At 39.5% G+C, this 26344-nt stretch overlaps 2 protein-coding genes across 3 annotated transcripts in view; one reads left to right on the top strand and one right to left on the bottom strand.

The window, feature by feature from the left end:
• Positions 1–137: 137 nt before the first annotated feature.
• On the top strand, positions 138–8711 carry TEFM (transcription elongation factor, mitochondrial). Its single transcript, XM_089478030.1, has 4 exons — positions 138–196; positions 2848–3296; positions 5038–5187; positions 8271–8711. The coding sequence occupies exons 1-4, from the start codon at positions 160–162 to the stop codon at positions 8703–8705; spliced, it is 1071 nt and encodes a 356-aa protein (XP_089334156.1). The 5' UTR covers positions 138–159; the 3' UTR covers positions 8706–8711.
• A 1900-nt stretch (positions 8712–10611) lies between these two features.
• ATAD5 (ATPase family AAA domain containing 5) overlaps positions 10612–26344 on the bottom strand; it is a 52591-nt gene continuing 36858 nt past the window's right edge. For both annotated transcript variants that reach the window (XM_089478044.1, XM_089478036.1), the window contains 6 exons: positions 22464–22528; positions 21617–21797; positions 18495–18676; positions 12932–13731; positions 11023–11190; positions 10612–10773 (listed from right to left, as the gene is read on the bottom strand). In XM_089478044.1, the coding sequence (XP_089334170.1) occupies positions 10701–10773; positions 11023–11190; positions 12932–13731; positions 18495–18676; positions 21617–21797; positions 22464–22528 (1469 nt within the window). In that variant the 3' untranslated portion in view covers positions 10612–10700. The remainder of the gene's footprint in view (positions 10774–11022; positions 11191–12931; positions 13732–18494; positions 18677–21616; positions 21798–22463; positions 22529–26344) is intronic.

Below are 26344 nucleotides of genomic sequence, written 5' to 3' on the forward strand. Positions count from 1 at the left end.
GCAGCTTTCACTTTCCAAGGGGCCGCCAGGGGGCGCGCTTTCCTTGCTGTGGCGGAACCATCCTTCCCAGCCTTGGGGCCCGGGGGACCTCTTTCTCTGACTCACGGAGCAGCACTGGGGGGACTAAAAGGGTGTAACGCCGCCAGAAAAGCCTGGAAGATGGGCGCGAGAGGGCTTCTCGGTCTTCTCTGGACAGGTAGGCAGGCGGGAAGCGAAGGCTCTGCAGCCAGGGACGCCTGCCTGGTGCTGAGCTGGGCTTCTTCTTGTTGTGTGCCTTCGTCTCTGACTTATGGCGACCCTGTTGGAGATACAAAAGCAAGGCAAAGCAGTCAATCTCTGCTTCCCCTCGTTTTGAGAAAAGATCTAGGAACAGGACAGATAAGGCTGGGTTGATTTAACCAGGAAAAAGAAAGCCCACGATAGGTTCGCCTTAGGGTTGATTTAACCAAAAAAGCCTGAGTTTGCAAAACCTGAGCAGAGCAGTTGATGTCTCTCATTCAAAGGGTCACCATAAGTTGAAGTTAACCTGAGGGTGAATAACCACAACCGCTTTGCCAGTCTCTCCCTATGAGTTAACATGCATCTGTTTAGTAACTTGGTTAAGGAATCCAAGACAGCGCGGAGCAAAATATATCAAGAATTTACCCAGATCGGAATGTATTATATGACTTTAACATTGCAGTCTGTTAAGCTGTTGTTGTTGTGTGCCTTCAAGTCATTCCAGACTTATGGAGACCCATAGGGAAACGTATCACAGGGATGCTTGGCAAGTTTCTTCAGAGGGGGTTTGCCATTGCCATCCTCTGAGGCTGAGAAATTGTGACTTTGCCCAGGATCACCTGGTGCGTTTCATGACTGAGCAGGAATTCAGACCCTGCTTTCCAGAGTCATAGTCCAGTGCTCAAACCACTACACCATGCTGGCTCTCATACACAGATAAAATGTTGTTTCTAGCTCCTTAGATATCTAAACTTATGAATGTGAACCATCTGACAGATGAGGGAGGTTTTCTTGCAAACTATGGAAGATCCATTCTGGGAAGTAGTAGCTGAGTCAAAAAAGTCTGTCTTCCTAGCAGAGAAACTTGGACTTCAGAAAGCATGACTGTGTAGCTTCACCTGAAGAATGAAAGCTTGATACACGAGACTTCTTTTTAGGCCCTTTGCTTACAGAAATGGACTTCTGAACATCATGGGAACGTAATACAGGTTATAAATCTGCAAAAAAAATAAGTCACTATGGACAGTTGTCTCCTTAGGAAAGCAGGAATGTAGGTGTCTGGGTGTGTCAAACATAAAACCATATGAATTTAGATGCTTGTTAACTCTTACAGTCCCAAGTTTCCACAGCAAGAATTTTGTGTATGTTACAGAATCCTCTGCAATATGTAGGATAGATACATCTTGTGTAGCTGATGTGGACAGAGTTCCATGTGTGTAGGAAGTCTGAAACGTTTGCTTTGTAAAGAAAGACTACATTTAGGGCTCTTTAAACTTAATAGTTTGTGAAATAGTAAAGTGCATGAAACAATAAACATAAGTGTACAATAAACAATACAATTTTTTCATAATATTACAACATACATGATTACATCATTTCATCCCATTATATAAACTGCTAAAATGTTTGGGAGGAGATAAAAGCATTTTCCACAATGCCAAATTGGTTTATAAAACTTGATTGCCATGAGCTGGGGTAATACAGCTTAGAGCCTGTTCCCCAGGTTTTAAACAAGCTTTGGGCCTAAAACCTATTATTGACTCCAACTGGAGTAGCTATATTGAATCAATACTAATGTGGGAATTCAGTACTTACACATGTACCATGGATTCAGTGGGTCTGTTTTTGTTGGAACTAATAGTAGGATTCAGACTTGAGATAACAGCAAAAGAAGCAATGGGGCGGATGGAAAACTGCATGGGGCATATCTGGTCCATTGATCAGTTTTCCTGTCCCTTTGTAACACCAATTCATAGTGTATATATAGGTCTGTCAATAACCATAAGCCATTTAACAATGGCTTTAAAGAACCTTCAATTCAGTTATGGTAAGCCAACAAGTACAAGTTGCTGAGATGCAACAACAGTAGAGGGTGATTGCCATTGTGCCCTGCATGTGGGTTTCTGATCCACATCTGGTAGGTCTGATCTAGCAGGACAGTGAGATGGAGGATTAATGCATAGAAGCCAGGATGAGAGATCTTCAAAGCACTAGTGGAAATGAAGTCATCCTCTAGCTTTTGGACTGCAGCTCCCACATTCTTCGCTGTATAGGGTATGTGGGTTAAGCCTTCTGGGACTTGCAGTCCAGCAACATCTGGAAAGTCACATGGCTGTATGTAAACAACACTTATTATGATATTATGCATGTTTATTCAGATGTCCTCCTGACTGTTCCTCTTTGTGTCTTTAATAGCTGTATGGCAAAAAGTTCAGCAGGTATAGCCTTTGTTCATATTACTATGATGCAAAAAAGGTCATATGCAGGACTGCTCCCTGTCTGTTGATAGAACAATTACAGTTTAGTCAAAAGATCATTGAAAGTATTTGGAGAGGAACTTACAGAAGTTCCTGATAGTGAGGGTTTGGGGGGCTATTTTACTGTGTATTTTGTGTCTGAGGTATGGTATCTGCTTCAGCTAATTCTGTTACTGATGCTGGATATGATTGTATTCTAACAAGTGATCTGTTTTAATATTGTACAGGTAATAGTTTAATTCTATTGTAATGACCACCTTTGTATGTTTTAATAGTACTGTGCTTTTAAATTATAAGCTGCTTTGAGTCAGTTTTGAGAAAAAAGTGGGATGATGATATTCAGTTTGATGGACATCCTTTTCCTCCCCAGGAAAAAGATGCTTTCTTCAGGTTCCAGTTGGGTCATCTCGGGTTCTGTGGTGTTACAAGAAGTCAACGTCTGTCACACAGCAAGACTCTGTATCGGTAGCTGAGAATTTAAAGGAAGTAAAATGTGGAATAGATGACTTGTACTCCTCTGAGCAGAGATCTGCTGTTTTGCAGTTACTCAATTCAGCCTCTGAAGAAGAACTTTCAGCTGTGAAACTAATGCGAGGAAGGAAGTCCATTAATGTAATAGAGTACAGGGAGAAGCATGGGCCATTTCAGGATTTACAAAGTTTACTAGATGTGCCTCTTTTTCAATATAAAACAGCTGTTAAAGTATGTAACTTTATTCTCAATCCCCTTGCAAAAGAAGAAAGGAAAGAGAAAAAAATGAACAATCTGACATCTGTAATGAAATACATCAAACCTGAAATAGAAATAGAGAGATTGGAGGTATTCTTTCCAGATTTTTTTTTGTTGTTGTTGAAAGGGGGGGGGGGGTTGTCTCTTTTTTTAACAAACAACAATTTTTAACACATATTCATTTTAAGTCTTTGCTTGCATACAAGTTGAGAGCCCTGTTGAAGTCAGTAGGGCTTTCTTCTGTGTACATATGAAAAAAAAATTGAACACAGTGACTCTTAACCGTTTAGGTTGTTCAATACAATACCATGTAACAACAGAAATGAAACTGCCTCAGTGTGCACAGAGCAATAATTTTGCTGTTTGATCAGTCCTTGCCCCACCAGGTCATATCATAACCTACTTTTAAAACTGTTATCCTTTTCAAAATAGAGTTGCTGCTTTGCACAGTGAATTGCTTTTCAAGAAACACAAGGCAAAAGTTCCCTCAGGTGCGTAGAACTAGGTACAGGCCAATATACACTGCAGAAGGAAAGGTATTCATGGAGCTAGCCTTCCAACAAGTCTTGCAGGCTTTTAAAAACAGAGAGCCCACTCAAATGTGGCATATTGCAGGTTCATTTAAATCTGACTTCCTGTGCAACTCCTCCATTCATTTTTTGTGGCAAAGAGATTACAGAGTAGGGGGCTCTTTTGTAACTTCTTAAAGTTTATGCTCTGATTCATATGGAATGTTATTTTGTTCTAAGGAGTGGTGCACACACCTAAAACTCAAGTCCTAGACTGTGTCACATTTGGGCCAGCATGCTGTTAGTGACAGTTGTTGCTGTATGCCTTCAAGTCATTTCTGACTTATAGCAACCCTAAGGCAACACTATCAGAGTTTTCTGGGACTAAGAGTGGGTAACTCAATTCAAGATCACCCAGGTTTCTATAGCCAAAAAGGGAGTCAAAGCCTGTTCTCTAGAGTCATAGTTCAATGCACTACACCATCCTGGATCTCCTGTTAGTAACATACATAAGCCTACCTGACACTTATGTATGCCTTTGGCTTTCCTTCTTTCCTTCTCGGGTTTTTTTTTTTTTTTGGTCATTGCAGAGGTTGGTATTTTCTTCTACTGAACACAACCAAAGCTCCCCAGCTCATGGTTTTGCTGTAACAACTTTCCTGAAAGGCCATTCCCTGACTGGTGGAAAGACTGATATTAGAGAAATATTTGCTTAGGGGGCATAGCCACCATCTGGAAGGAGAGAGAGAGAAGCCAGCTCCAACAGGCCTCTGAGGGAGAGCAAATCTGCTGGACTTTCCCCCTTCCCCACCACCATTCAATTCTCCTTTTGTGTCTTGTCTTTTTTTTTAAGATTGTAAGCCTGAGGGCAGGGAAATGTCTAATTAATAAATTGTGAGCCACTCTGATAGCCTTGGCCTAAGAGTGGAGTATAAATAAAATAAATAATAGCCAGAGGCCTCTTTGATCCCCTGTGCTCTTCACCAGACATTGAATGGCTGATCATGAGGGATATCTCAGTAAAGCCATGAGTTCTGGGTGTTAAGGAGGGAGCTGTAGCTTAGTTCCACCTGCAAAACATTTACGCTATGCAATGAAGGGTCTCAGCCTCAGAATAAAGAAGTGCTCCTTAATGTTTATAAGCGTTCTGATTATCTGTATTCTTTCCTAAAACTGAAGTAGTAGGTGTTTTTGAGATTTATATCCCTCATTCTAGAGAAATTTCATGTCCTATATCAAGGGGGGGGGGGGAATTTGAGGTTAATCTTTGCTAGAAAAAAGAATGCAGATAGCGATAAACTTTTCCCATGCTCTCCTTTTAGACAGCCAACAGTATTGTGTCTATTGTCTTTGGTACCCGCAAAATTGCATGGGCTCACGTTGATAGGCACTTGGCTGTTCAGGACTGGCAGCAGCAAGAATGCACAGTGTTTATGAAAGGAACGTACATCCCATCAATGTATCTTGAAGAGGTAAGCGACATGAAGTTTCAGTGCCCGTTTTTTCAGTGTATTTATTAGGGAATAGCACAACTATGAACTACCTAGCAAGGTTTCGGAACTGTCTCTACAAGGCTAGTATTTTAGCTACATTATTTATTTTATATCAGATATTTGTTGTCTGTTGATTCAGAGTTTGAACATCCTTATTTTAAATGTGTGTTGGGCCTCATAGAATATAAACAATAGCTCAAAAGCATTTTGGTAGCTGATGCAGAACAACCAAATCTTCCCTTCCCCAAGTGATTGTATGGATCACATTTAGTCTTGTTAGTTGAAGAATCTCTGAGTAGAGGTCTGATGTTTCTCCTGGCAGAAAGTAGGGAGAATCAAGTTTTCAGTTCCCTCTGCAACACACCATTGCTACCTCCCTGACTATTCAACTGATTGCTCAGTTCTGTGGAGATTTTCTGGGAACTGCAAGTGGAAGAAATCAGAAAAAAATTCACTGCCTTCCCTTATTCAGCTAGCAGAAAAGCTTTGATGGATCATAAAAACTTCCTCACCTTTTATTTGGAAAATCCTTATAGTAGAGCCAACCTATTCTATACATTGGCTTTGCTGCCATTCAGTGGTTAAATTCCCTACCCATGACACATCAGTTCAGTTTCATGGCCATCCCAAAGATTCAAAGGTTCTTTAAACAATGGATTTTTAAAAAGGTATAGATATCTATGTAGGTGGCAGGGACTCATCATTCAAATACATTACTACAGATAATGCCTGGAGGAAAAGTGCACACTTTAGGATCTGTGATGTTAAACTTTTGATGAAGTGATATTATATATTCATTACACGGAGGACCTATAGGTTTCGTCTCCAGAGGCCACTCCCTTCCCTCTATCACCACCCTGCAGGAGATAGGAAGAATGCCAAGGCTGCAACTATAAAAACTGCTTTTCCTTCCATTACCAGACCGAAGAAGGCAGAGAGGTCTCTGAGGTGGATGCTTCAAAAACAGCCTCATATTTTGCACCACTATCTTGATTGGGATTATTGTTACTCAGACCATGCCTATTTAATTTGGTTGCTTTATATTTTATATTCAATTTTATTTACTGAAAATGTATTTTACCAAACAGGGCTATAAGCAAAAGCAGCTCCAGTTACTATCTGGAGATTGACCAGGTAATAAGGGAAAAAAACAAAGGAAAATCACTAACTTTCTCCCCTCCCGAGGTGGGGAAGCTGTTATTGAGGATATATCCTTATTACCCCCAGAGCCTAGTCTAGATTTGTAACTGTTCATCAATTGATCACTCTTTTGTGTTATGCCATTTCATACACAGATATGTCAGATTAAAATGAAAATGTCTATATGTTGCATTTATCTATCAGTGGAGAACACCTCTGGATTAAACTAAGTGACACATCCATAGACTGCTGATGCTGATACAAGCCCTCCACTCTGATACTAAAATTCAAGTCAGATTGGATCTTGCTGGCTCACTACCAAACCCGATATCAACTATTTGAGGTGTCCATCAAGGCTGTCAGTTAGCACCAGCATTGTTTAATCTTTATGTTAATTCATTAATAATTCATTTAAGTGATAATGACAACTATGTACCCACTAAATTGGGACCTATGAAAATATCAGTTCTCATGTATGCGGATGATACTATTTTATTGTCACAATCCCAGCAAGATTTAAGGAGATTATTAAAAGCTTTTAGTCAACTAGCATCACAAGACAAGTTTAATAATAAAAAGACAAAAATACTAGTTTTTGCCAATAGGTACATAAAACATACATGGCGAATTGATAGGCAGCCTATAGAACAAATGAAGTCCTTCAAATATTTAGGTCTAAATTTTTTCTCAACTGGATCTTGGAGATGACATTTTGAAAAAACGAAAGCAATTGCTATTAATACAGCCAACTCTTTATTAAAACTCTATTGGAGCAGAGGTGGTAAACAGTTTCCGCCAACTATTAAAATTTATGAGGCTAAAGGTATAGCTCAGATACATTATGGGGATGAAATATGGGGGCTTAAGATAAAATCTAATTTGGAAACAGTCCAAAATAATTACTCACGGGCAATTTTAGGCCTGTCCAAAGAAACTGAGACCTCTATCCATCGGTTGGAAGGTGGACTCGGTAAAGGTTATAACTCAGGATCAAGCTATTAAATACTGGCTGAAACTTACTAAAGGAATAGGCACAATTTTGATTGTTTTCCAAGAAATGATAATATTTGAAAATAAGACACTTTTATCTTGGAATCAAGAAATTCTAAAACTTATTGATTTGTATGGGCTCTCAAAGGGCTCACTGTGCTCTTTATGATAGAGCTGTAAAATATATGAAGTCCCACATTCTGAAACAGGACTTTCAATTAGATTGTACCTCTGTTGGCTTATCAAAATGTGCTCCTTGGTATGCCAAACTCCCTGTCCAAACAAGTTACCCACAATATCTAAATAATATAACTAACTTCAAACAAAGAAATGCCTTCACAGCCCTTCGTTGTCAGTCAGTGACCACAGCTGTGGTGCAAGGGCGTTATCAAAGGATCATCTGAGAAGAAAGAGTTTGCTCATGTGACTCCAAGTCATTTGAAGATCTAACTCATTACTTATTAGAGCGCCCAGTTTATAAAGATACAAGACATGCCTTATTCAAAGACTTAGGGTTGGCACCAAATAACTGTGATTCAATTTGATCAATTTTTTATTAGGGTACACCAATCCAAGCATTTCTGAAAAAGTAGTCTGTTTTGCTTTTAAAGCATCACTTATAAGGAGGAAGCTTTGTAAAGATGATGGTTGGGTTACAGGATAGATTTGAACCTCAATTATTCTTCAATAGCCTCAGCTTTGCAAACCAGTGCTATATAGTTTTAGTGTATCTGGTCCTTGTGCCTATGTAGATTCATCTGAGCCCTCAATGTGTTTTTTTAAAGATAATTTTAACTTAGTAATGCAATGTATTATTTTTACAATGTATTTAATGTTTATATTTTAAGCTTTATATGGATTACTTTTTGTAATGGCATATGCTATACAAACAAACTTATCTAGTATGCTAGTATTCATTATTTTTATTTCAGATTTCCTCTGTTGTATCGAAGGTTCCAGAAGCAGATTTTTACGTTTTAGAAAAGACTGGACTTTCTGCTCTGAATGCAACTTTGTTTCCAGTAACATTACATCTCCGTACAGTGGAAGCTATGCTGTATGCATTGTTACACAAAACATTTGCACAGGATGGCCAATACAAAGTACTAAGTATGACACGAAGTGCTGTAGGAAAATACTTTGGACTGATGGTTGGGGATGCCCGAACTAGTGGAATAGATCTGGTAAAACAGTTCCTCTCAGAATTTGTTACCCAAGCCGAGTCCCGTGTGAGCTTTCCAAGAGACCAAGTGGTTTATTATAGAAATATATTGTCATCAAATAAACAAAGGCGAGAAGAGGAGCTGTGTGACTCACTGCTACAGGCAGTAGCTTTTTATGAACTATTGTTGAATAACACCGGTTAATTCTTACTTGTATTCATTTTCATTAAACTTGTTGGTATATATGGTTTTTGGAACATACAATATAAATGGCAAACATACTGCAGGAAGATGCATCAACTGTGTAGCTGACCTCTATGCAAGAAGATAGCAACAGAACTGGTGTAGTTGTACTGTCTGGAAAACCGCTAAAGAATGGAATCCATATAAACCTTTTACATGCAGATATAAAGCGCAAAATAAGCCAGCTAACACAATCTTAATTTGTGCTGTTGTACAGCTCTAGTAAATGTGTGAGAGAAGACTTTTTCCACTCAGTTCTTCTTCTGAAGTAGTGGGTGATTACTTAATACAATTTATTACATCACTCAGTTGAAAGTTTTGATTATTTCAGAGGAAATAAATTATATATTAATGCATTTGGAAGTGGGATGTTGGACAACTGGGCAAACATCTTCTGTAGCATCTCAACACTGAAACATTAAATCTATAAATTGTGTGGGTATTTTTCCTTTGACAAAACTATCAATTTCCTTTTAGTTTACTACCCTTATAAATTCTGGATAAATAAAAACAGATTTCAAAATCGTAAGATCATCATTAATAAGTACATAGCCTCAGTTAAATAAGCTAATTTAAATGTTTGGAGCTCCCAAAATGTGTCAAAGGGTCAGAACAGCCACGGTGCTTTTGTACTTGAGGCTGCTTCATCACAAACAGTTGTAATACAGCTATTTCTTCTAATTAGGCAACATGCAGTAGGGTTCAACAACCATGAAATACACTAGTATTCTTAGGCTGTAGTTATGTTAGAGCACTACGTTAATATTTATGGAAATGGTTGTGTTTTTGGTGTGTGTGTGGTATTTCACAGTTAGACATTGGATACGTTCAGTATGGTGCTTGCTTTGTAATTGGTTGCACAACTGTTGGGTCAGGTGTGTAACTACACTGGTCTATATTTACACTGTGCTAAAAGTGTATAGGATCTTCAGTCATTTACTCCACAAGTACCTTATTTTTTTAATTACAGATAAGAAGGGAAGGCCTTCTGAGTGGACTCAGGAATATAGTATAGTCAGCTTTCTGTACCCATGGATTTATTTATCCACAGATTCAAACATCCACAGGTTAAAAATATATAAATTCCAAAAAGCAAACCTTGAATTTGTAATTTTATATAAGGCACACCATTGTACTATTCCACTGTATTGAACAGGACTTAAAAATCCAAGAGGGATCCTCGAATCAAACCCCAGCAGATACCAAGGGTTTACTGTAAACATTTTCACATTTAGATGGGTAACATCCTAAAATCTAAGAACAGTTCATCAGAACAAAACACGTTTTCATGCCTAAAAGGTCACCTTGCAAGAAATTACAAAACTCCACATATTTATTATTTCACTGCAGATACATAAATTTGGCCAAGGAAAATTTAGTGAAGCAATAGTAAAAATAAAACACACAGTATGAAAATAAAAGATACAAGGTTGGATTTAAATATTCCTAATGACCCTACAGTAATATCAGTATAGAAAAGGCACTTGCACAGCTGTTTCTGCTGCCTTTGTTTCATGTTGATCTTTATGCATACATATGTGCAGTTTTGCAGTTCAAGTAATCTGATAGGAAGTACCACACAGAGGTGGAAATCAGAGCTGTGGTTTTAAATAGTATCACTGAATACATGGACTTATTGGTGGCAACAACTTGGTAACAGAATCCATTTCTTTTAAAAAAAATCAGTCCAATAGTTCTAACAAAAGGCTTGATGTGCTTCAAAGATTAGGACGTATTTGAACTCACTGGGTAAAGATTTCTGCACTAGGGAAATTATTTAGAATATGAAAAGCACCTTGACAGAAGATATATATATATATATATATATATATATATATATATATATATATATATATATATATCTGTTATTTAAATACTTTAAAAATATCAAAATATAAACAAGCACTTTGAATATACAGTATTTTTACATGTACAAAGTCACTATTGGGATTTATTTTAAGGGAAGTCTGTTGCCAAACTATTCAAAATTTCTTTGGGAAGATGAATTCCTTCAAGGTAGTGAAGAAACCTGTTTGAAAAGGAAAAGGGAAAATGAACTTATGATCAAAAAGTATTATGATGAAACCCATATGAAGTCAAGTCACTTGACTAATTCCAACCTGGTTATTTAACATTTTTGTCTTGTATGACACACAATAAAATTACAACCATACACACAGTACTTTTTTCTGAAGTAAGGCCCAGTGAATGCAAAGCAGTTTATTTCTGAAAAAACATGAACAGATTTGTGCTGTTATTGAAATAAATGAAAAGTTACCTTCTTTTTGTTCTCCCCTGTTCTTTCTGCTTTTCTGACTTGCAGATGTTGCGGAGAGTTGGCAGGTATTCCATTACACTAGCTTGTCTGTTAGTATAATTTAGAGGGCTTCTACCAGAAAACACAGTTTCAATCAATTCTAACCTCTTTTGTGCATTATGCTGAATTCTGCAAAAAAGAAAAAAAGGATTATGGTTTAACTATTATCGGTGAAGTTTTAAATTTTTATAAGATGGGCTCAAACACTACAACCAATGTCTCGTATTGCTTAACTAGCATCTAATTCCAGAAGTCATGTTTTTCTGAATGCTGAATTTGATCTTATATAAGTACCTAATTAAAGCAAATATTCTGAATTTATATTAGACCAGAGGTGGACAGTTGCCATGGAGGTATGGAATGGATCCTCCACAAAAAAGGAGAGGCGACTGTATTTGTATTTATTAAATTGATACTGATATATAAATGAAACTTCAGTATACTTAAACTGGCATAAATAACACTGTTTATTAAATTAAACTAACAGAGACTAAACTCAGTGTGATATCGAGTGTCCCATTAATTACACGTGTTGTTAGTGGATTGCTGCCTGCAAACCACAATGTTAGCTTTTAAAAAATCCTGGGAGAACAACTACTGGCAAAAAAAGGCTTGAGGATTGCCTAAAGCATGTAATATGCACTTTACAGATTACAGGCTGGATTCCAACATGCCCTATATGAAGAGAAGGGTTCTTTCTTTTCTAGGGAGTAGAAGTAATTTTCATCAATTCCCTCTTCTCACTACAGCATCTCACACTTTGTGCCATTTCCCACATTTTTCTCCATCCTTTGAAACCCTCCAGAACAGTAGTTCTTTTCTATGCTAGGGACCTTCTTTATATATATTTTTGTTGCCATGAATCCCCAACACTTAACTCAAGATTTAAAAGCATAATAATAGTAGTAGTAGTAATAGTAGTACTTGGACATTGAACCATTTACAATTACACCAATAATACCATTTACAATTTACAAACCATTTACAATTACATCAATAACACAGCTATATCTTTGAATTGCACCAGCCGTTATACCTTCTCCAAGAGAAACCAAAGGGGGAGAGAAGAGGTCAGCCAGTTAGCCTTTGCCTTGGCTCCTGCTACATGGCTACTCTGCTGCAGGGAGGGGGCAGGCTGAGCAACAGAGATGACAGCCACCACCTTTATCTCTCTTCCCCACCCCTCCTTTCCAGGACACCTAAAACAAGGATCGGAAGGAATACAACTGGGGAAAGGGACACCCCTTCTTTCAAACTCTCTTCAGCAAGACCATCAACAAAAACCCTTTGTGTCTCAACTCCACCACCTCTACCACCACATCAACCTGAAGCAACATGTTGGGTGTTTGCAAAGTGTTCACATGCACATTTCTGTGTTGCGGGATTATTACAGGGGAGAGATGGGAAAGGTGGAGAAGTCGGGGGGGGGGGGGACAGGGAGGAGAAATGTCCCAGCAAAACACCAGTCCTCGAGAACAAAATCCTAGCAACCTGCCTTTATGGTTGCTTGTGGAAGAAACAGTTCAAACTTCCTCCCCCTTTTTCCCTTCTCCATCAGGAGGGGAGGAAACCAAGATGGCAGAAGAAGGAAAGAAAGAGCAGGTGGGTAAGCAAAGAAGCAAAAGGTCTGCACTGATTTAGTAGTTGAGTGTTTGGAAGAAAAAGTTAGTGCCCTCTAGCCAAAACTCCAAGGTGACTGATTGTAGTTTAAAGGGAATCCAGCATGCTGGGTGCTAGCTAACTATATTTAGGGATAGCATAAAGAAATATTTGCAACAAAATAGACAAAGCCCTTGTTCTTTCTGACACTTCTGCTTTAACGTCCCTTGTTCCCTTCAAGCAATATACCCCAGAAAAATGTTGACCTTACCTTGTATTAGCTGCTTGCTGGCCAAAGTATAAATTGGGTTGGTCTTTTGAAATATGGAGGGGAACATCTTCCAATTCATTCTTCCCAGGAGTTCTTGCAGTGTTCAATGCATTTTCCTTTATTTTTGAAATATTCTTAAAGCATTTATTAAAATTTAGTGCCTCCATTGTTGCTTTCAGTTCAATAGAGCTTTGGGACCTCCACCAGTCAGTATCCTCCATACTAAACTCATCAGATAGACCATTTTTTATCTTTCCTTTTGTCCAAATAAATTCCTCGTACTTACAAGACTGTGTTGATGCCTGAGTCCTGAAGCTGAAGCAAGAGTCTGAGAGAGACATATTGTCAACAAATTCAGCTAGTGAATTTAGACACTGGAATGTAAGAGCACAGTCTTTTGCTTTTGCTTTATCATTCAATGCTACTGTGCTTGTGCGCTCAGGTTTTTCTTCTAAGCATGAGCCATTTGTGTCAGATGGCACAGTAATGAATCCAGAATAGTCTAATTCACTCTCAAATAAATCACTATCATCCAATATAACTATCCTCCTCCGGCGCTTTGTCTGCTTAGTCATTTTCACAGGACTAGCTTCCCTCAAGCAGTCACTGTCATTATTTGATGAGCTTTTTGTAAAGTTCTTATCTAAAAGATTAGGCATATGCATTGGTTCTGGAAGTATATTAACAGGTAAAGGTAAAATGTTTTCAAGATTGCTATAAATAAAATCTATATTCTTCCTCTGGAATTCTGTGAGCAGATGTATCAGTTTATTCCACGCTTCCTTTGTTGTGATTGCATTCTGTAAAAATGAAATGGACAAAAATTACTTTCTTTTCTCAGACATACTTGTTGTCTACCCACATTTCAACAGGCATACTGATTCAGATCCCATTTCCATCAGGAGAGAAACTAAACAAGGCTGTCCATTTTCACCCCTGTTGGTCATCTTTGTTATATAGCACTTAGCTACTTTATTGCAGAATGATCTTGAGACACCAGTATTAATGGCCAAAGAGGTCTCTTAAACCTTTATGATGATGATTTGGCAGTCTGTTAACAGCCCTAACTTGGCAACTCCAAGAATGATAGAAACTATCCCAAGTTATGGTAATATGGCTAGGCTCCAAGTTAATTTAAACATATGTAAAACGTTGATTCTACATTTATCAACTATAATTAGAATTTATTTACAAAGTTTTACTCTCTGATTTCATCACCACTGAAATATTGAGGAGTTTGATACCTAAAGCACTGAACAAAACTAATACACTGAATTATAAGTCTCTTCTGCATCACTTTTGGCACAGAATAAAGGAATGAGAAAAACTGAAATTATTAGGTTGGTCTACTGTTGTTAAAATTTTATTGCTCCTAAAAGAACTTACCCCTTGTGAATAATTCCAACGGGGATAAGGACATTTTTTTTTAATCTTACAGGCAAAGGGTTTTGTCTAAATTTATTCATATTTATGGAGTAAATAATCCAGTTTTTAACTCTAACAGCTTTCATAAATAGAAGCAGGGTATTTGGTGATACCCACCCTTCATCCTTATGATGTAGCTTCTAGGAATGTGTCTGGTTGTCCTTGGAAGTTGAAGATACTGAACTGAATAAAACTGTGGGTCCCTCCCCCATCCATCCAGAGAAATTTAACTGGAAACAATTTCAAACCTGTCCATTCACAATATTTTTAAGATCTGGAAAGCATGGCTGAACATCTTATTTCTAGTATGTATATAATATTGTGTGTGTGTCAGATAAGTGGTCATAGTTACAATTTTGGAAAAAGTAAGGTTCAGGATCTAACTGTTGGCTCTCAACCAAACTCTGGAGAACAAATTCAAATGAAACTTGCTAATGGTCCTTACATCCAGTTTCAAATATTTCAAGCTGTATATTTTTCACCACAAACACAGGTATTAAGACAGAGGGTGTCTATTTAGCTGCAAATGCTTAAAAATATCTTTATTTCAGATATACTCAATTTCTCTTGGCATAAAAGATGTTTGGGGAAAGACATGGGTGCTCTAGATCCTAATGCTTTCAAGGATATGTGGAAGAGATCACCAATGTATTCTTTGTCTGGTAAATGGAGGGAGCTCAATCTCAAACATGTGAATAATTGATATTTTACACCCCTTAAAGAAGGGCACTACATATGAGTGTTACTATTATGGTGGAGACAGAAGCTCTTATATTCATATGTAAGTGCTGGCTACAGTTTTGGTGGGAAAGTGTTTGCTGAAATAAGAGATAACCAGCAACCGATTTATAAAACTGCCCCCTCCTTTGGGTCTTTTGTTCCTATTTACAAATCCTAGCAACTTGCTTACATAAAAGTCCTGATCAGTTTTTGTTGTCTGAGAAAAATATTAATTATTGCACAAAACTGGAGTAAAAATGTGTGTCAATTTTACAATGGAGGGAAAAATTATGGTCTGTTGCACTAAAGAAAAAAGTCACCTCATATGCACATTCCTTAAGAAATTATGATTGGTACAATGAAAAATTTTATACAAAAATTATATACTTCATGCTGAAGTAATATAGATTAATTCAGCATACCAACTCTTCATGTAAATTTATGGAAAGATCTGGTCCATTAACAACTAACTTTTATATATAACTTTTTCAGAGTGATTGGAAGAACATTGAGAATCTGAGTTTCGTATGGAATGTTTTTAATTTATCCAAGTATAGATTATAGTTTTTCTCTGTGTGTTTAAAAAACAAGCAGCACTCCTGCTGTGTTTTGTAGGAGGCAACAGAGACGGCTGGAATATTTTTGACAAGAAAAAAGGAAAGGAAAGAAAAAAGAAAAACAGGCAGGAAAGGGCCAGAAGAGGACTGGAATGTTTGGGAAGGGAAAGGATGGAAACCGAGTGATATTCACCTTTGGAATACCCATCAGGGCTTCACCAAGTGGCTGCATCGTTAATAGGGGGTAGATGCTCCCCACATGAACTGTTTGCCCTGACTTATCCCTGCTTGTTTCTGTCACTCCACCCCACACCCTCCAGGTAGAAGTCTTCTGATACAACTATACGTGAAGCTGGTGAGCTCAGTTTTACATTGTATTTTTCAACCTAAAGAAATTTGCTGCAGGTAGATTCAGTCTTTAGCAGCACACTCGCCAGTGAACAAAACTTTTCAAAAGGTCCCAGTTCTCCAGCTACCTGCGGCATAAAGCCCCCCACCCAACACTGGCAGAGCTGGGAGAACACTGCTGCTGGAGGAGAAGTTGGTGCACCAAGCTGAGAAAAAAATACCATCTTTTCAGGAAGGCAGATTTGGATGTATCTGTCTCCTGTCCAAATACAGTTGGCCCTTCTTATACACTGATTTCTTATACACGGATTCAAGCATTCAAAAGCGTTCAAAAAAAGTATAAATTTCAAATATCAAACCTTGATTTTCCATTTTTTATAAGGGACACCATTTTGCTATGTCATTGTTATACACGGGGGATCTTGGAACTAAACCTCAGCGTATAACAAGGGTCCACTGTAATCTCTTTGGAAGCCAAGGAAGGACATACTGATGAATTGGCACAGCCCACAGCTTAATAATTACTAGCAGCTGGCTCTGCTCTATAGAAACAGCTATTTCCTGAATATCAGGCTCTATGGTTCCTAAGAGAGACAGTTTGAGGGAGCAGCAGATGCAACTTGGGAGAATCAACTCTGCTGCAGCCCAAGTAATTTTCTTAGGGCAGTAAGAATAGCAGCTGCCATAGTCTGTACCTCTTCCTTATTGGTGGAGTTGTAAGAACAGTAGCAGTTCTGCCTTACTGCCAGGAGAAATTTACCAACCCCTAGAATGCAAAAATAATGACCATAGAAAATCTACACAAATTGAACCTGGACAAACAGAAACAGTAAAAAGAGTTCTCATACCTGGGAGCAAACATTCATAGGAATGGGGACTACAGCCAAGAAATCAGAAGATTAAGAATGGGGAGAATGGCTATGAAAGAACTAGAAAAGATCCTAAAATCAAAGATATACAACTGAGCATAAAAGAATAGTGTAAGCCATTATATTCCCTGTTACCATGTATGGATGTGAGAGCTGGACAATTAAGAAACAAGATAGGAAGATAGAAATTTATTTGAGATGTGGTGCTGGAGAAGACTGTTGAGCCAGAAATGTCCCTGGAAGCCAAAATGATAAAACTTAGGGGTGTCATATTTTGGACGTTTCATGAGAAGAGAGGACTCATTAGAACAAACAATAATGCTGGGAAAGGTGGAGGGAAATAGAAAGAGAGGAAGGCCACATGCTAGATAGATGGACTCTATTAAGGAGGTCACGTGTATGTATTTGCCGTAACTAAGCAGAGCAGTGGATGGCAGGGAGTCTTGGAGATGTCTCATTCACAGGGTCGCCATGGATTGAGATTGACTCGAGAAAGGTTAACAACAAACAACAAAGAATGCTCCTGTCTGAGGCTGGGTAACAACTACAAAAATCATGGCACATCATTTTTTAAATATTGTTTGTTTGTTTGTCTTAAGAATGCCATACAGCAATGTGCTATAATTGTTCTGTTCTGTTAGTAATTATTAGTTTGCTGTAGGGGAGATGCCTGTTAAAACAGAAGTACTGAACAAACAGTATTATTTGCAAAAGAAAATATAGCATTATTCAGTCTCTTGCATTCAGTTATTTGAGTGCTGCCACATTTGTAGCCAAAACAGCAATACCCACATATAAGAAAATATCCATGTGCATTAGCAAACTCAGGGCAATCCTAAAGTTTGCAGAAGATCAAAACGCTTTTCAAAAGAAACCCTAGGAAGAGGAAACCCAATAAGGATTGAGCATACTAGTGTTCATGGAATGCTGACTGTTTAGAGCAAAATAAAGAATCAGCTGGAAGGAAATGCAGTGGTAAGAAAGGAGGCCAAAGGAAGACAGGCTGACAGATATAAAAGGATAAACATCTCGTTTTCTGAATAACTTTTTTACTAGTGTACAATGAGAAGCTATTTTTTAAAAACATCCTCAGAGACAGAAAGCTGCCCAAACAGATAAATCCAAGATTTATTAATCTCAGTGCCCAGCCACCTAAAATAAAACCATATGGGGTCCAGATGTGTTCAGTGGGCATGACATGCTTACAAACTGTTGATGGAAGGATGGAAACCTGAAGACAAGGACTCTACACATCAACACTCTGTTACCAGCCCTGGTTACTCCCTCTATTTCCAATGTCCTGGCTTAGATTCTTATCACTAATGAAATCAAAGTGGCAACACTCACACACAAAAGAGAGAGATCTGCTGGTCTGACGTTATCACAAATGTGTATTTAAAAAAAAAAGCTGTAGAAAGAATTTGAAGGAGGAGATAATGTCAAAAAGAGACACTGAATTTTTACTGGCCACTAAATGTATACTGACCATTGGAGAATGGAAAACCTGGGGTGGGGGGAGAAAAAGGAATTGAATGAAAACAATTAGAATCCAGAATAGCAACATCACATGTTTTATTTCTTCCCATTTGCTCATAAATATTGTAGCTCATTTCATGCAAATATTTTGAAACAGTTCAAAAATACCTTAAGAAATGAAAACAGATCTTCTGAAGGCAAAAAGATGTTTGTAAGGCCAAGTATGTTCTCAATGCAGCCAGTGTTACATTTGGGAATCTTCACAAGAGGGTCAGGATTCCTGATCTTGGTGGTGGTTGGTTCTTTGATGCAAACACCCTGTTCAGTGCCACTTGTTTCTTTCCCTTGCCCTAGGCACAAGAATCTCAAGTTGAAGTTATAGAACAGATATTCTATGATAGGTGCATAGCATTTCCCTTCTTTCTTTCTTTTTGCAAAACATGATTGTTAGTGGAATTTCAAATATAGTTTTTCAAACCTGATTACTTTTTTCCAGGTTTTACCCTAACTCATTCAATAATTTGCTTTTTGTAATCTAAATTCCCTTCAGTGAAACTTTATTCTACAATTGCCCATCCATTCTTTTTCTTTCTTGATTTATTTAATTTTTTTATTAATAATTATCAAAGACATACATAACATAGAATATAACCACCACGTAACAAATTCCCCTTTCCACCACCATGCTACTATAATGGCTCCCCACTTTCCCCCCCTAACTGTGATCGATCCAATTAGCCTAGTCTCTTCTCTTCTCCTTACTGGTATCCATTGTTTATCTTATCTAATTTTTCAATTGTTAATCAACATTTCTTTCCTAAATATAAGAATGAATAGCATTACTTCCTATACTGTATATCTTTCTGAGTTCTTCTGTATACCATAGTCGGCGGTTTGAACCGGGCTGGCAAGGACACTTGGTAGGATCGTTATTCCAAAGCTTCGACAGAAACACCGGCATTACCAACCAATGAACCCTCCAAGGCTTTCTGGAATCCAATTGGTTCCATTAGCCTTCAAGGGCGGACCATTCTAATGGGTCCTCCACCCCTGATGGGATGGACAGTGGCTTTAAGTTCAGCCTTGATCAATGGGGAAGTTTTTATTACCTCCACCCACGGATATTCCTGTTCCGTACAGGAATTGTTTAGGCTGGCAGCCCTCTTGTACTATAGCATTTCTGCATGTTTCTTTCTGTTCTCTTGGCTCTACTTCTCCCTGTCTCAAGATGTGTTTAAAGACAAGAGAAATTATATCCAATTTTAAATTTCCAGCCTGTAGTACAGGTAGTTTCTCCTTCTTTATTTTATTAAAATATTTATTTTCCATCCTGAATCTGAGCAGATTACAGCAGCATACAAGAAAACCAATCTAGGATAATCTAAAACAATGAGAGTAATTCTAAAAGACTAAAAAATATATAAACCAGTGCTACAGAAAGTGGTGCCAGTCTGCAAACCACTGGTTGCAAGTACATAGAAAGTTTCCAAGAAATAAGTAGTTTTATCCTAAAGGAACAAAGGCAAGGTCTGTCTCTGGCATACTGGGGGGGAAAACTTTCCTGGGTGTGCCATATCAGATAGATTAAGAAGCACGGCATTAAATAATTCAGCACTTAAACCATTGATTCCCAAAGTGGGCAGTATACCCCTGCTGGGACAGCAGGGGAGGAGTGAGGGGAAAAGAGGGTGCAGGGGGTCCTTCAGTCAAAGTATTGATGTGCAAGAAAGACAAGGGGAACCAGCAGCCATTAGGACCATGATTGGGATAAAGGTTGCATGAAGCTTCTTTTCAGGGTTCCTTAAACCTACCATGAAACCTTACTGATTGCTTCATGTGGTGGTGTCTCCTGCTCTTTGCCTAAGCTCATTCCCTTAGCCACATCTTTTGCTAGTAGTGGCAGGAAACTCTTGCTAGGCTTGGGCACAGGGCATCTTTTCCATGGCTTGAAGCAGTGCCATCTGGGGACAGACTGACTTACTGGAGCAAGGGGTTGGAGCATGTGGCAATAGGAGAGAAGTGCTGGCAAAAAGGAGTTTTCAAATTTGCGACCTTGCTTAAGATTTGTGAGTTTTGCTGGGACATGACTGGCAGGTTGGAGTTATGTTGTTTCTCTTCTTTTCTTTCATCAGACAGGCCAAGAGAAGTAGTAGTAAGAGAAATAATGTTTTGGGGGGGGGGGGGGAGATATAGCTGTATGGGGAAGACATTTTTCTGGGAAAGGAGGTGCAGAAGTATTGGGTTGATTCTTGGAAAGAGTCCTTCCCCTTGGAGTGGCTCCTGTAATTAAAACATTTCCCTTTCCCTGTCCACGTTAATCTCCAGTCCAGCCCATTTGGCCTCTGTAAACCAACGATATACACACCAGCTGCTCCCCTCTCCACCCCAACAAAACAGGTTTAAGAGTCCTTCCTTGCCAGGAAGAAGCTTCTCCCTTTGCACTTGGTCACCTTGGGAGCAGCAACTGAGCAGCTGGCTGAGCAGTGACGAAGAAGCTTCTTGCTTGCACTGGCCAGCATGGATTAGTGGTTTCTCGGTCACTGCTCAGCCAGTTGCTCAGCTGCTGCTCTCAAGGTGACTGGCTGCAAAGAGAGCAGTGACCAAGACTGGTTGTTTTAAATCTGCAGTAGAGCAGTAGACCTAAAATCAAGAACAAGTATTTGGGGACACTAGGGTTGTCACCTAAGAGGAAAGGGGTCAGCAGCCCAAAACAATTTAGAGATCACTGACTTAAAGGAAGACAATTTAAAAATAGTTAAAACAATTTAAAATAGTGCCAATCACAGCACATATGCAAACTGGGTAAAATCAATTAGACTCTAATGCTCTTATAAAAACCAAGTTCTGACTTGGTGTTGGAATCACACCAGCACTGGCACCAATCTGAGGGAAGAGTATTCCATAACGGCCCTGACCCATGTCCTCCCAAAGTGCAATACACACATTGGTGGGATACAGAGGACAGATCATTCAACAGATCTCAGTTCTCAGGCAAACATATAAAGGGAGAGGTGCTCTCTCAAGCACAAGGTTCTAAACCATTTAAGGCTTTAAATGTTATCACTAGCACTTTGAATTCAAATGAGCAGTATATTGGCAGCCACTGCAATTCCTTTAAAACCAATGTTATATGGATTCCAGTCAGATATCTAGCTACAATTTTCATGTTGCTTTCAAGAGCACCCTGACGTAGAGTGCCTTGCAGCAGTCTAATAAAATGAACTAAATAATATTTCAGAATAATATCACAGATTTTTTTAAAATTAGTATTTTAACTGGGTCATACTCACCTTGTAGGGCCAACCCCTTTTCTTTCAAATAGCCACCACCACTCTTAACCCAGAACTGTAAGTGTAGAATACTCTGCCTGATGTCACAATTATTTGAAGTTAACAAGGCAGCAAAATCTTTTATATCTGTTCTTAAGTTCTCACCCAAACAGAGAACTTGGAGGTAGCTGGCAACATTTATCTAAATCAAAACAGATTCAAAAATTAGCAATGCTTACTTAAAAAAAAACTGTAACAAAAGTACAATTCTTCAAGAAATGGTACCTCCTAGCTCAGTTTGATAAGACTGTCAATGACTGAGGCTGGACTAAATTCAGCCAAATGAAATAAATGGGAATTGTAAGATGCTCGTAACCACACTACACAGGTTGGTTGTAAACTGGAGCACTTCTGAACTAAAACCAAACAACCTAAAAAGCTTTCATCTTTTAAAACAAAGAAGCTCACTAGGGATAGATATACACACACAGTGTTTGGTCTTGTTCCTGTGAAAAGCAAGTCATTCATGTAGTATTACTCATATCACTAGTGAGACACAGGAGGAGGATTTTCTTAACAATTACAAACTATTTACTCTTATATGATAAATATACTAACAGAACACCTGGCCATGTATAAATTACCTTCTCAGAAAAACATGGTCTTTAGATAGAAATAAAATCAAGATAGGACATGAGATCTTTGTTAGAGTGATTAGTGGACAGCAAAATATGGAGGGTTTAGAAGTATTAATTTACCACACGAAATTGAAATGAAAACCCTTCCAATGGGTAATTCTAATACTGAGGTATAAACTTCATAAATCTAGAAGTTAAATATCTCTTATATTCAAATGTGAAAGACTTACCAAGGAAGGTGTGCTAAAAGTGATTTCTTCAAAGCAGCCATCAAATATTAAACCAAATGATGGATCTAAAAAAAAAAGTCACTGGTAAGGCTTTTTATGACCTATTTTTCCTCTCCTAGGAGAGAAATTGCAACACCTAAAAGGGTAAATTACAATGTTGCCCTTATGGTACCTGGAAATATTCAACAATTTTTGATGAAAGCTGTTGAAATTATTGCAGCAATTATTTTACATAGTACCATTAAGGTTACTTCTTTGCATTATAAATGGGAAAAAGCCTAAGATCCACAAATAAATGACTGGTTGGATAATATTGTATACATATGGTATACAACTAAAACATATTCAGTCCAATTTTGAGGGGGGTAAGAAATTTTATGATATACTGGAACTCACTGGTTAAATTTTGGAATATGTATTTGCTGGAATATATAAATACATATTTTAAATTTAACACATAAGCTAAATGTGCAATTATTGGTCAATTCTTTTAAATATATGTAAGAGTACATTATGAGTAAGTTATGCATGACTATATTTAACTCCCCAAATTATTACTTTAAAAACAACAACAACAACAACAACAACAACAACAACATATGTAACCTTTATGTATGCAATAATTACAAACTGCTACTGGAAAAAAGGAAGGCAAGCTGAGAAAGAAGGGAAGAGAAGCTATTTATACCTAAATAGTTGCTGAATAGGAAGACAGCTTCTAGAACTGCTCTACAAACATTTGCACAAGTGCTAGTGGAAAAAAAATCAGTCAGTGAGTTACTGGGTGTAGTTCAACACTGGAAAGAAAGATGATAAAGTGAGATGAAGAGCAGGCAAATTTGTAAGGTTGGCAATGGAGGAGGGGAGAGAGAGAAAGGAAGAGAGCACAATGGATGAGGCTGCAGGAAGAAGCAAGTTCAACATGCTGCTTTGAAGTAAACCAACCGAATAATTTGTTTCCCCAGGGAGCAGTACAGAGAAGTAGACAGATGATTTCTCAAGAAGAAAAAGGACAGGTTAATTACCTGTAACTGTGGTTCTTCGAGTGGTCATTTGTGAATTGACACAAATGGGTTATTCTGCACCTGTGCAGAAAGCTTCAGAACCTTCTAGAATCACTAGGGAAGACTTTTTGGTAGTAACCCCGCCCATCTGTATATATATTCCTAGCACTCCCGCTCTTTCCTCAGTTTCTAAAAATGCCACAAAGTAGCATGCATAAGAATTATGAGCAGGACAAAACTAGAGAGAAGGATGGGAGGGATTTGTAATAATAATAATAATAATAATAATAATAATAATAATAATAATAATAATAATAATATTTATAGACCGCTATTCCGCAATGATCATAGCGGTGTACAGTAAAATTGCAATAAAATACAAAAATTGCAAGGCCTCTCTCCCCCTCAAGATGGTGGTTGGAGGAGGGCTCTTTGTCTTCCAGGCCAGGCCTCTCTCCCCCTCAAGATGGTGGTTGGAGGAGGGCTCTTTGTCTTCCAGGCCTGGCCTCTCTCCCCCTCAAGATGGTGGTTGGAGGAGGGCTCTTTGTCTTCCAGGCCGGGCCTCTCTCCCCCTCAAGATGGTGGTTGGAGGAGGGCTCTTTGTCTTCCAGGCCAGGCCTCTCTCCCCCTCAAGATGGTGGTTGGAGGAGGGCTCTTTGTCTTCCAGGCCTGGCCTCTCTCCCCCTCAAGATGGTGGTTGGAGGAGGGCTCTTTGTCTTCCAGGCCGGGCCTCTCTCCCCCTCAAGATGGTGGTTGGAGGAGGGCTCTTTGTCTTCCAGGCCTGGCCTCTCTCCCCCTCAAGATGGTGGTTGGAGGAGGGCTCTTTGTCTTCCAGGCCGGGCCTCTCTCCCCCTCAAGATGGTGGTTGGAGGAGGGCTCTTTGTCTTCCAGGCCGGGCCTCTCTCCCCCTCAAGATGGTGGTTGGAGGAGGGCTCTTTGTCTTCCAGGCCGGGCCTCTCTCCCCCTCAAGATGGTGGTTGGAGGAGGGCTCTTTGTCTTCCAGGCCTGGCCTCTCTCCCCCTCAAGATGGTGGTTGGAGGAGGGCTCTTTGTCTTCCAGGCCGGGCGTCTCTCCCCCTCAAGATGGTGGTTGGAGGAGGGCTCTTTGTCTTCCAGGCCGGGCCTCTCTCCCCCTCAAGATGGTGGTTGGAGGAGGGCTCTTTGTCTTCCAGGCCGGGCCTCTCTCCCCCTCAAGATGGTGGTTGGAGGAGGGCTATTGTCTGAATTCACTGATGACCATTCAAAGAACCAGTTACAGATAAGCAACCTGTTCTTCTTCGTTGTCTCTGTGAATCACACAAATGGGTTAGACTGACAAGCTTTGGCCAATGTCCATTGGGGAGGCCGAGTCATGGATGACCAACATCTGAGCAGGAAAGCGCGGCGGGGTGTGATCGTAAAAAGCCGAGTCGGATTCAGCAGATGCCAAGGAAGTATCAGAAGGGGTCCTCAGTAGAGGCTTGTAATGCGCTGAGCGCTCCTTAGGGAGAACTTTAGGAGGATCCTGCTCGAACATCCTGGCTGCAGTCTGGGATGTGGTCGTAGCTGGTTGGTTTTGAGTTGATGTAGTGGTGACATGAACAGAAGCTGAGGCAGGGAAATGGCTCCTCCCCGCCCAGTAGTCCCAGAGGAATCAACCATTGCAGATATCTGCAAGGTCAAGTGGCATATAATATAGACCTATGTAATAATCAAAAATGAGATCATGGGATGAAGGATCAGTGTGATTGTGAATATCAGCTTCCTCTTCTTCCTCTACATAAAAAATATCCTGGGAGGCAGATAGTCACTCCCGCGTCCTAGTCGAAGTTCCTGGCTGGAAGGGCCACGAGGTCAAGTGTTTTGAGGGGGGGGCGTGTCATGGATCTCACCCTCTGACACAGATCCCACGTCGACCCAGTAACATTGAGGGATGGGTAGGCAACCGCTAAACCCGTGCAGGTGTTTCCTCCCTGGGAAGGGTATTCTGATCGAGTTTCTCCAGGATGTTGTCCTCAGCTCAAGCCATTGGGATGGATTTCTTCGGCTTATTGGTCGTGTCGGGTTCGACACTCTGGTTTGAGGCTCAGGCCTTTTTGGTCAGCCTGACGCACCTCATCCTTGTCAGTGCCACGTTTGGTGGAAGGGGTTTTATGCTTCTTCTCAGAACCCTGAGAGCCCTACATAGATCATCTTCATTTTGGGGACCTTCAGAATTGTGGTTCTCCTGATGTTGTTTGCAGTTTGAAGAACGCTTAGATTTTGGCTCATGGGGAGAGTCTTTTTCCTGGGGCTTTTTGTGAACAGAATCCACGGCGGAAGACTTCTTGGATCCCCCAGTGGAAGTAGTGGGGTTCAGGATTTGAGAACACAGAACTGATTTAAGTCAAATTTCCCTGTTCTTGCAGGCTTGAGGAGTAAATGCTTTACAATGAGCGCAGACCAAGATGTTACGGCTTTCCCCCAAACAGAGCAGACAGTGAGAGTGTCCGTCCTGGCCCAGATTTTTACCACTGCACTGGGTGCATTTCTTAAAGGAGTAAGAGAACATGATTCCTGAATAGTCACAGTGGCGCGAAATGGGCAGAGCCCGGGTACCTCAGTGAATAAATCCAATCCAAATCCGAATACAGTAATGAGATCCAATCCGAGGTAAAAAAAACCAAAACATTAGAGAATAGAGCGATTTCCAGCAAAGGTTTCTTCTAGCTGCTCATGGGGCGGACTGAAGGAAACTGGGGAAAGAGTGGGAATGCTAAGAATATATACAGTTCGCCCTTTCTTTACATGGGGGATCTATTCCGGACTCCCCAGTGTAAAACAAATACCGCCTATGCTCAAGGCCCATTTAAATGAATGGGGCTTGTGCATGTGGTGGTGTGGCAGCACGCGCATGCCC

The sequence above is a fragment of the Sceloporus occidentalis genome, unplaced genomic scaffold, assembly GCF_023333645.1.
Source record: "Sceloporus occidentalis isolate IW3139 unplaced genomic scaffold, rSceOcc1.0.p SCAF_1, whole genome shotgun sequence".
NCBI lineage: Eukaryota > Metazoa > Chordata > Lepidosauria > Squamata > Phrynosomatidae > Sceloporus > Sceloporus occidentalis.